Source organism: Trachinotus anak, unplaced genomic scaffold, assembly GCF_046630095.1.
Source record: "Trachinotus anak isolate AG129_WGS33_773 ecotype Australia unplaced genomic scaffold, CSIRO_AGI_Tana_v1 ptg000002l, whole genome shotgun sequence".
NCBI classification, from domain to species: domain Eukaryota; kingdom Metazoa; phylum Chordata; class Actinopteri; order Carangiformes; family Carangidae; genus Trachinotus; species Trachinotus anak.
In genome coordinates, this window is record NW_027273853.1 from 942,057 (window position 1) to 953,432 (window position 11,376).

The window sequence follows — 11,376 nt, forward strand, 5'->3', positions numbered from 1 at the left end:
TGTTCATAATAGCTTGAAAGCAGTCTTTCCTTTTGCAGGACATTTGTGGCCCTTTGCATTTTGTGTGTGCAATTTTTAGAGCTGTATGTGGACTTTTGCAAAAAAATAATTTAGAAAACTTGTCAAAGCATGGCACTACATTCTCTGTGTTTAGTTTCAAAATGTAAGTCAATAAACTAAAATGTTAACTTTAATGTTAATATATGTAAGTCTATATGTAGCAGACTCAGCCTTGAGGGAGAAGCTGTTCTGAAGTCTGAAGTTCATATGTATGAACAAAAAGGCAATCTGACAGTGTACGTCAATGTAAGTCTGCACCAGTAACAACCTCACTCTAAATAAGTGATGCACGGATATTAACATCAGTAATTGGGAATTATGACCAATATGAACTATGAATCCATTGTATTTCTTTGAATGGCCATGTTTTAAACTATTTCCAGTTTGTTACAGCTCCATCCAATATGACAGCAGAGTGTGGTAAAAGCTCTGGGCCTCAAAGGGAAAACCCTGGTCGCTTCCTGTACACATTGTGAGGCCGACATACTCTCCTGGAAATGTACAGCAGACACAGTCAATAGATCTGTCAGACTAGTAGTTGTGTAGTTGTTAAAATTCTGGGTTCAAGTTCTGATGACATTTAAGGATCAAAACCACTTGCTTTTCTGTTTATGCTCATGATGTACTGTTTTTTTTTTGAACTGGAGGGATTATTATAAGGACTCTAGAAACTGAGCATTGAAAACTACACAACAGAGAGCTTTTGAAAAATGTGCATCTTAAAATAAAGTGCTTAACTGAGCAGCTCTCCCTCTTAATATCCCACTCCAATAATTATTCCTTTAACTGTTGTTGCATCTCCTCCATGTGTGTGTATATCTCACTCACTGACTCAAGCTGCAATGATTGGCTGAATGGCATCATATGACCGCACAGGTTAGAAAAGATGTGCCAGTTAAAATAAAAATGCTTCATCAAAATGTAACAATTCTCAACAATTTATAGGTTACAGGCAGGATGGTGTCTAATTTTGGACCCACACTACAGTCCACCTATTAGTGACCTCAACTGTAGGGAAAACATTATTGAAATAAAAATGGAGCGTTGGAGCCCAAATCATGGCCTGTTTTTTTTAGCCTGTATCAAGATTATCAGTGCATGTTGTTGCTGCTGCTTAGTTTTGTGCTTCTCTCCTGCCACTTTTTCTTCCACAACCATTTCTCTGCTTCTCTCTGCTGCACTTGTGGATGGCTGCAGCAAGACAATATTGACGGTGTCGTGTAGCATCACATCATTTACTGACACTTGTATAACACACCGAATGCAGAGGCAAAGTAGCTCATGAGAACAATGGGAGAAACTGTGATAAACTTGGTGTCATTGTGGAGAGTTAACATGCAGGTTTATATGTATACATCACACACTAGCAGCTACAGTGCCTTGACTAGTGAATCCCCACCATCCCACAGAGAATGAATACAGGCATACCTTTGCTTTATGCTGCTGCTGAACCAGACAAAGCTAAATTTAGCTTGAATGGTCCTGTAGCTCAGTTAAGCAGCATGATTTTAAATAACACCAAGTACAAACAGTTTCACAAACAGGTGATCAAGCAGTGTCTTACATGAAGTACAGGGTGTCTGATTGCTATTGATTTAAAAAAAAAAAATAAAATAAAATAAAATAAAATATATATATATATATATATATATATATATATATATATATATAAATAAAATACATTTTAATGTATTAAAAGTAGAAAAAAAGAAAGAAAAAGAGGCCCTATTATGTATGTATCTTAAATATATTCATGTTGTTCTGTGTTTTGTAGCTTAATCCTGTGTAGATAGAGAGAAACTCAAATTGGGGAGTTTCTCAGTTGCAGCTCTGTAGTTTCATTCAGTGCTCTCAGGAACACACTTGTGCTTTCTCACACTTGACTGTCTGGTGAATTTTCTTCCACAAACATGGCAACTGAAAGACCTTTCCCCTGTGTGGTGTGTCATGTGTTGTGTCAGATGCCCTTTTTGTGTAAATCTTTTATCACACAGAGAGCAGCTGAATGGTTTCTCTCCTGTATGGAGCCTCATGTGTTTTAACAAAGACTGACTCAGTGAAAAACTTGTGTTACACACTGAGCAAGTGTACGGCTTCTCTCCTGTGTGAATTCTCATGTGTCTGGCCAGACTTCCACTCTGGATGAAGTGTTTGGGACAGAATGCGCAGCTGAATGGCTTCTCTCCTGTGTGGGTTCTCATGTGTGTGCCCAGACCTGTACTTTGTGCAAATCCCTTACCGCAAACTGAGCAGCAAAAGGGTTTCTCTCCTGTGTGAGTTCTGATGTGTCTCACAGCATCTCCTTTATGGTTAAATTGTTTCTTACAGATTAAACACATGAAGGTTTTTTCTCCTGAATGACGTCTCTTTACTGTGACAAAATGTGAGTTCTGTGTCGATCTGGAAACACAAACTGAGCAAATGAATGGTTTCTCTCTTGAAGCACTTTTCATGTCCCTGAGGTGAAATGTTTTACCACACCTGACACAGCTTAGAGACTTCTTGCCAGTGTTAAATTTTTTATCACCTTCAGAAACACCATTGTTTTTCTGTGCTTTTAAATCTGACTGGGGTTCCCTTGTCTCTTTCCAGTCATCATGACTGCTCTCAGGCTTAGAAGAGTCTGATTCTCCACAGTTCTCTCCATCGGTTTCTGTTTCCATCTGTTGAGCGGAGCAGCTGGCTGGAGACTCTGCCTCTCTATTCTCCTCAGTTTGTCTTTGATGAAGCTGTGAGGACAAGGCTGTCCCTTCATCATCTTCACTCTTAGAAGAGCCAGGTCCTTGAAGCTGCTCTCCCTCCTGACTGCTCCAGGGTTGCTCCTGTTCCTCTTTAATGTGTGGGGGCTCTGGGCCCTGCTGAACATCTGCAGATAACACTGAAATAAACAAATTAATGCAGACACACATGGGCATTTGGAAAAATGTTATACAGTCACAGCAAGTGCAGTGATCTCACTTTTTTTTTTTCCTGCCACTCTGCTGTTGAATGAATGCTGCATGTGTATTTCCAATATGGTAACATCATGTCAGACTGGAAATAAGTAGGTCTTTCCCTGAGTCAGGATTTACAAAGTGCACACTCACAAAGTAGACAAGTCTGCCACCCCACACCACAACCCTGTACAACACTCTCAGTGTCTTTGATATTGTCAGTTAGGAAATCTTACTGCACTGCTCCTTCTAGGCTCTTGACAACACTGTCAGTGGGTCACTGGGGCTTAGAGTCTCACAGCAGCTAAAAACGAGTCATGTTGCATGGTGTTGTGCTGCTCTCCTTTTCCCTTCCCGGCTTCTGCTTCCATCAGTTGGATCATTTTAAAACAAGACTTGGTTTTGTAAAATTTACAGCTGCAACTACACTGCTCTATTTTCTTTTTAAATTCAGTCTTCTTGGTTACATTGCACTGCATGACCAAACACCATATCAGGACACAGAGAATCATGTATTTTTTTTATACCTGAGCTTCAGTTTTTTATTTTTTATTATGTACTTATTTGTGAGTAAGAGGACAGATTGTGTAGTGAGAGCACAGTTTCCCCTCACAGCGCAGATGTGTCTGAAGTTTGCAAATAGTTAAATGTTAAGTGATGGGAAACAATTTCTTTTTAATTCTGAAGGCTACTTCTTGTTAGCTTCAGCTTTAGATGGATTCAATATACAAATTACAGTGTGGTTTTTGTAGGTCTTTTTGGACAGAGGGGGGGGTGAGTGGGGATCGGACAAAAAGACATAGCCTAGGCGTCCCGCTCACCTGGTAGAACGCGTAGCATTTAGACTTTAGTCCTTAAGTTAACAAAACATACAAGAAAGCATTTAATTAATGTTTAAAAGTAAAATCATTATGAGATCAGATCGGTGTTTGAAGACGATATCCATCATAAAAACCTGTCAGAACCATAGACAGCATGAGGAGACCTTATGTTTTTGCTGCATAATACCAAAGTTTACAAAAACATCAAATAAAGAAATTACACTCACCACTAGCTGAGACGTTTTGGCCTGTTTCTACATTTGTTTCCACACAGATATTTTGAAATCATGTTTTTGTGTCTGACATTTAATCCCAGCTTCTCCTAACTACTGCCTCCAGCCGGAGGCTTTGTTTCCAGCTACTGGAGCTTCCCTTATTTCTCCAGTTGCCTTTCAAGGCATGTCTAGATTCCATGGTAAACAGTGCCATTTCAGTGTCATTCATACAATTGCAGGGTGTTACCATCAGATGGCACCATCATATTCACAAACAAACCAATTTGTGATAACCTACAGTTCACTGCAGAGTCTTTACAGTATGTTGCCGGAAATTAATAATGTTAGTAGCACAACAATATGCAATACACAGGAATGTTATTTCAAAACCCACTGCACTAAAAATGTATTTTCTACTTCACAAATGTATAAAAAGGTCAAAACTCTGTATAGCCTACTTATGTCTAAATGTAATTCATACTGGCACCTTGCTCAGCCTTGCCAACCTTGCTCAGGTTGCGTATTTTTACTGAATTATCATTCTAAGGGCTCAACTCTTTCTACTTGTATAGTTTTTATTTCAACATCTCAGTCCTGTTTGTTTTGTGTTTATGGTTAGGAGGAGAGTATTTATTGTCCATGTGTTATTCATGTAGTTTGTTTAAGAAAAAAATCAAGTCTAAGTGCAGTCGGATTCTCCCTGCTCCGTGGTTGTTTTTTCTTAATTCCTAATGATGTCTCCTTCACATCTTTCCTTGACCTCATGACGTTTCTTTTGAAGTCGAGGAAAAGTGGTTAGGAAATTATACTTTTCGACCGCAGCCCCGCTCTTAGCAAACCCGCGTGTGACGTCACGAAGGCTGCGTCCTGCGACCATTGCCTATGATCTCCATAGGCAATGGTCCATTTATATATCTCCCTTTATCCGTTGTTTCAAATTAAAAGCCCTCCTGTAGAGTCGTGCAATTACGACTTCATGACGTTGCAGCGGCCGTAATAATGGTAACACCGCTCCATAACGCTATTGAATGGCTACTTTTAATTTCCACAAACCACTATGCTGAGTTCAATGTTTCAAAGCTTCAAATCTTTTTTGGCACCAAGAGAGAAATCCTAAAAGCTACACCCGGCTCCGTTTGCCGTTCACTGATATTTCCTCTTGAACAATCAGTACAGGTATCAAGTACCGTGAATTTAAACGCCACGCCATTTCTACTTTACCAACCTGATCTGTGTAACCGAACTTCAGGCTTCAAAACAGCGTCCAGTAATTTGCGTTGTCGCTCGTTCTCCAGCTTTGAACGACTTAGTTCCTCTTCATACTCTGCTATAATCGTTTCAAACAGTCCGAAAATCTCTTCTGCAGCCGCAGTGAGACGCTGATTCACCAACACTCTTAACATATGTACTTTAGACATGCTGACACTTGCTATATCAACACTTTCATGCTATCTACTTTCGCTACTAGCAACACTGGCTTCCGTGTTAGAGCGGCTTCCGGCCCGAATCTTTCAGAATAAATTATATTTCGTTAGAATGTCAAAATAGTCTTTCTTTATTTCCCGTATATGTGCAAGGATAAATAGACACTGGATATTGAAATCATCACAGAATTTATAGAGAAGGAAAACAACACGCAACAACATGTTTCATCGAAGTTTGACCAGACACCAAAAAATATTTTAAAAAATATATAATTTTCACATTGATTTTTTTTTCAGTTGAATTCTGGTGAATTTTATTTTCTGTGAATTTTAATTCCCAACATAAATGTATAGATGAGTGCTCTTTTCGAGCTTTCTCCACACTGCCAGGAATACAATTTTGAATAAAATTACTGAATTCTTTTGACTGCCCAATGATATTGAGTCTAAAAATATTGGAATAAATTGCTAATTTAATAAATAATATGTAACTCAAAACACTTCATATAGGAGGAGAGAGTAAAATGGAAGACAATGACAGATGACGATCAGACACATGGCACAACAGGTGTGAAATAAATCAAATGTAGAATAATATAGGACAATAAAACAAAAATACAGTAAAATGAGAGTGATAAGTAAAATATGTAAAACTAAAAGTGGAGAAAATACAGTTAATAGGTTAAACATAGAGCAAATGAGAATTTAGTTGAGGTTAGATAAATGTAAGTTTAGTAATTTAGGTAAAACAATGCTTTTTACTACAAGAAGTACCAACTACACAACCATTTATCACATACCAATGCAGTTGTACTATAACTGTAATTTGAGTAATTTCTACTACTGTAAATATTAGAGGGACTCGAATGAGGAATGCATTGTTCATAACAATTTTATTTGAATGCAGCAATAGTTTACACGTGTACAAAAATTTCAGATGCTTTCCATATACAAAGAAGCTGTTGAATATTTAAGACAGTCTTAGCATGTGTAGGAGAAAAACAACAGATCACAATATATGCCTGCCCACTGTCTGCTGGTCTAAAACTACATGGAGAAGATCATCAGAAACAGCCATTGGTGTTTCTATGAAATCATTACAGTTATTCAGCTGCATCACTGACATTCATCTGACAATCATCATTGGAAATTTACGTTCATGTAGACAATGATAGAAATAAAAGGTAGATAATAGTAAAAAACAAAATACATTAAGGCCAATTTGTCTCAAATTTCATTTCAAGATTGTGACAAAATGATTTCATTGACTTTTAATAACTTTTTTTTTTATTATTTTTTTGGGCTTTTGTGCCTTTATCATAGAACAGTGGAGACTGACAGGAAAGGGAGTAGAGAGGGGGATATGACAAGCAGGAAAGAATCGGGCCGGTTGGGAGTTGAACCGGCGACTGCCTGCCAAGAGCGTCTTGCACTCACATGGTACGCACCCCAACCACTCGACTACCAGGCCACCCTGACTTTTACTAACTTTTTATGGAGGTTTCAACCTCACCTTGTGGTCTTCATTGGCCAATGGAGTTTGCTTAGATTGCTAGCCAAGGAGCTAGTGAACTAGCTAGATGAATGCTAATAATCCAGAAAAAGATGATAGCTGATAATCCAGAAAATGTCTAAATATTTGTCTAACTGCTGTTTCTAAGGGCAAGAATTAACTTTCGCACTAAACTGCTGATTAAGTGTGTATGATGATATAATCATTTTCTGGAATTTCAATCAAACTGTGACCTGAATATCTTACTGAATATTTGGCTGAGGCAATGAATTACATATGAGTGCAGATAATTCTTAATTGATTAAGAAAACAAAAAAACAAAACAAAACAAAATAAATAAATGAAAGACAAAAAAATGATACAGCCACCCTGAGCAGTCTGGCTCATTTGATTTGTAACACTGCCCACAATCTCAGTAATATCCAGATCCAGCTGCATCCCTGACCACAACGCTAACTAGTAGGCGTTGGCATTCCTCCTGAATGACAGATATTATGAGCTACAACTCCGCTCAACCAGCAGCTTGAAGTGCTGCCCTTATCAAGACACTCACGGGTTTCCCTGGTTGACATCCATTGAAATCTTTTCCCACAAACATTATGTGGACCTTCATGAAAGACTTTGGATTTGCTATCCTATTATAAGGCCTTGCACAGATTGAGCAGCTTTAGGGTTTTTCCCCTTTATGGAGTCTCATGTTTGAGCAGGTCCTTCAAACTCTTTTTCACAAACTGAACAGCTGACAGCTTGTTCATCTCTATGGACTGTCATATGGGAAGGTAATGTTTCACTCTGGTTGAACATTTTTTCACACAATGGTGAAGTGTGGTCTGACTCTGTGTGCACTCTCATGTGCTTCCTCATGCCCGCTTTATAACGAAACTTTTTGCCACACACAGAACAGCTAAATGGTTGCTCCCCTGTATGAATGATCACATGTTCCTGCAGATGTTGTTTCCGGCCAAATTTCTTACCACAGACTGAGCAGCTAAATGGTTTCTCTCCAGTGTGACCTCTGATGTGTCTCTGCAGAGATCCCTTCAAACTAAACTTTTTACCACACTCAGAGCACTTATACGTTTTCTTGCCAATACTACAATGACATTTTTCAACAATTATATGGACTTCATTATGTTTCACAAAAGTGGAACCTGGCTGACGTTCCCTCGTTTCCTTCCACTCATCATTACTGTACTCAGTCTCAGAGTCAGAAGAGTCCGGATCCATCTGTTCAACTGAGCTGCTGGCTGGAGGCGCTGCCTCTCTGCTCTCCTCAGTTTGTCTTTGCTGAAGCTGTGAGGACTGAGCTGTATCTTCATCATCTTCACTTTTCACAGGCACAGAGCTGAATGGGAACTTGGAGATGTCACCCTGCTCAAGTCCTTGAAGATGCTCACCCTCCTGACTGCTCCAGAGTTCCACCTGTTCCTCTTTAATATGTGGGAGCTCTGGCTCCTCCTGGTCCTGACAGGTCCTCCAATCCTGCTGCTCAGAAGGAACCTCTTGTTTAATCACCAACAGTTGTCTAACATCTAAATGAAAGAAAAAAAAAAGCACAAGTTCAGTGTGAAGTGTGTTGCTACGTTAACATTTTGGCATCTGACACCAAGTAAGAACCACGAGTCGGATCATATAAATTAACACGGATTAGTGAGAGCCAGCTCACACATGAAATGTGAAATGATTCGTCATTAATTCACATTCTCCACAATGTGAGCGGCGGTCCACTGCTGCTCAGACTCAGACACTGTTCAGACTCTAAACTAAGCAAACTTACAACAAGGAATACCGGTCATGGAGTGGCTTATTGGGAGGCACTGGAAGATTCCTGGTGCGCCACGCTGGTTGTTGGGTCACAAGGGAGAGGGTGAGAGGGAGAGGGAGCGGGAGAGAGGAAGAGGGAGAAAGACTGATAACACTGTGTGTGGTGGTCAGCCCAGTAGAGCAGACTGTGCAGCACACCATGGTTCTGTTTGGCAGTCATCTACCTCACATCCATCACCCCAGAAAGCTATGTTTGGTTTGGTCCCATGGCTCCGTCCACCCACTAACCATTTCTGTGGTTTTCTTTTATCATTGTTGACACCAAGGGAGCAGTGGACTGCTGCTGACTCGCTTTCCATGAAAAACAAAATTAAACAAGAAAATTAAAATCAAGAAATCCAAATACTTCAAATAGTTGCTCATCTAGCAGCAAGTAAGTGTGCAGACACAGACAGGAGGAGCAGAGCAGCAGAGTGATCAGGTCAGATCTACAGAATAGACATCCAGTGAAAGGGAGACTACTAAAATTAAAATAAGCCTGATGTCGTATTTACTGCTGTACTGTCCAGTCTCAATTCTAATCCCCCACTCTCTATTGCTGCTGCCTTATACAGAGGAAAATGAAAAAGAACAACACCTTAATTTGCCATTTTCTTTTCATTTATTGTTTTACAAACTGTAATTAATACTCTGTTTACAACATGAGTCTTATAAATTGTGACTCATGCGATGGTGTGTCTCCTAATGGGTTTTGGTGGTCCAGTCCAAGTCAAAAGTCCAGGGGCCGATTCTTTTTCCCACTCTGTCCCTGATTATTAAGAAATACAGACACTAAAAGAGTCATCAGGAGCATAAACAGGACTGCAGCAGGCAGCATACATCTAACTATGTCATCTAACTATAAAGCAAGAATCTCTGTCTGTCTTACTCTGTGTGTATGACAATAACACAGTAAATAAACATTTTGATTTTGGGATGTTTACATTCACTTCAGGGGAGTTAAAAGTGTTTTTTGGGAAAGTTAGTCTGGTGCCCTGAAATGCACCATCGACATCGCTGAAGACTTTCATTGCTGCTCTCATAGTAGTATGTCCTGCTCTAAAACCTGATATTAAAATAAAGTGTTGATATAAAAACTATTATCACCTTCCATTTTTGATAATTCATTGGCCTGACATCCTACATGCAAAGGTAAGACGTAGGCTAACCCTCGACAGTCAATAGTGGTTTGGATCTCTCATCTCTCTGTTGGTTCTGGTCTGGTTGCACTCCGTCGTCACTTTCCAACCAGATAAACAGAAATTTAAAGGGATTTATGTGTGAAATCGTGAATTAAAAGTTAAAACAGATATAAAACTTGTCTGTCTTTGTGTAACAATACTATTATTGTTTTTATTATAATTTAACTGCTTTTAGTGGGAAAAAAGAATATTATTATGATCTTGATCTGGTTTGATCAGATATGAAACTAGTAGAAGAAAATGAGTGTCCGTGGTCTAATCAGTTTGGGCTCCTTGATGTGAAAATGTTTGAGAGCCACTGTTACAGAGCATCTGTGTTTGAGTCGCCACCAAAAGCAGTCACCTGGTACAGACGAGAAGCGAGGCATTTCTAAATGTGTCTAAATGTAAATGATACAGCGTCAATACGCGCTTCATCACACACTTAGAAGACCTGACCTTCACTGTAACATCACTATGCACAAGGGTCTTCTCATCGACCATACAACGGAATTTCTGTGTAAGCAGGGTTTATCTCTCTGCTTCCGACGGGCCTCCCATTTCTATATCTATGCTCCGGACGGGCTACCCGTGGTGGGAAGCTAGCTGTTTTATGTATTAGCAACCGGCTACCAGCCACCAACCAATAACAACCAATGACTGCACGGAAAAAACATATAGTCAGCTCTCACCCTGCCCTCACTCCGTCATCCAGCGTGTAAGTTAGTGTTTAAGTTTACTGTAGTGAGGTGGGTGAAGCAGGAAAAAACCCGCCACTAACCTTTGATTACCTGGCCTGCAGGCCTCTCTACAACCTCCAGCAGTCTGCGTTGGCGTTCAATCTCTTCCTCATATTCTGCTAAGGTTGTTTCGAACAATCGGAATATCTCTTCTACAGCTGTACTCAGTCGCTGGTTCACCAGTGTTCGCAGAGTTCGGATTTTACACATTGTCACACGACAAATGAGACACAACTTCTTCTCCAAACAAACGAGGTGAAGAAAAACTCCACGCTGCTGCTTGCTTCCGCTTCTTCTTCGTCTTGATTAATGGCGAGTGGCACCTAGAGTTTAAGGTGCATTACCGCCACCTGCAAAACTGGAGTGTGGACCGGAGTTCCCGATTTCCATCAGGACAAGTTAAATAAATAAATTCTATTTAATGCAGTTTCTTTTAAGAACTCAAACAAGACTTTATATTTAGCTTACTCAATACTAAATAAGTTCTTAAGATTCCACTTTTATGTGCAGTCTATGGATTCAGTGGGGCCAACTCTCACCCCACAACTCTTAAATTCATTCTTAAGTTTTCCCCTTTTTATATACAGTCTATGGTTTTACCTTTATACTTCAGACAGTGACATGTTCAGTTGATTCTTCCTCCAAGCCACATTCACATAGCTCTCGATGTTTCCCCATCAAATGCA

General features: G+C 39.7%; 2 protein-coding genes across 6 annotated transcripts; both read right to left on the reverse strand.

Moving 5' to 3' along the window:
• Positions 1–982: 982 nt before the first annotated feature.
• LOC139627854 (oocyte zinc finger protein XlCOF6.1-like) lies at positions 983–5,779 on the reverse strand. 2 transcript variants are annotated; one of them, XM_071489022.1, is made up of 2 exons: positions 5,255–5,779; positions 983–2,926 (listed from the first exon to the last, which is right to left on the reverse strand). In XM_071489022.1, the coding sequence occupies exons 1-2, from the start codon at positions 5,445–5,447 to the stop codon at positions 1,899–1,901; spliced, it is 1,221 nt and encodes a 406-aa protein (XP_071345123.1). In that variant the 5' UTR covers positions 5,448–5,779; the 3' UTR covers positions 983–1,898. The 2 variants fall into 2 exon arrangements, with proteins under 2 accessions (XP_071345123.1, XP_071345114.1); XM_071489013.1 differs by having other exon boundaries at positions 983–2,938; positions 5,255–5,753.
• A 550-nt stretch (positions 5,780–6,329) lies between these two features.
• Positions 6,330–10,998, reverse strand: LOC139627877 (zinc finger protein 586-like). Of its 4 annotated transcripts, XM_071489046.1 has the most exons (3): positions 10,732–10,998; positions 9,019–9,081; positions 6,330–8,498 (listed from the first exon to the last, which is right to left on the reverse strand). In XM_071489046.1, exons 1-3 carry the CDS (start codon positions 10,898–10,900, stop codon positions 7,660–7,662), a joined length of 1,071 nt encoding a protein of 356 aa, XP_071345147.1. In that variant the 5' UTR covers positions 10,901–10,998; the 3' UTR covers positions 6,330–7,659. The 4 variants fall into 4 exon arrangements, 2 of the variants coding, with proteins under 2 accessions (XP_071345147.1, XP_071345154.1); XM_071489053.1 differs by lacking the exon at positions 9,019–9,081 and having other exon boundaries at positions 10,732–10,994; XR_011692640.1 differs by lacking the exon at positions 9,019–9,081 and having other exon boundaries at positions 8,359–8,498; positions 10,742–10,882.
• Positions 10,999–11,376: the final 378 nt, after the last annotated feature.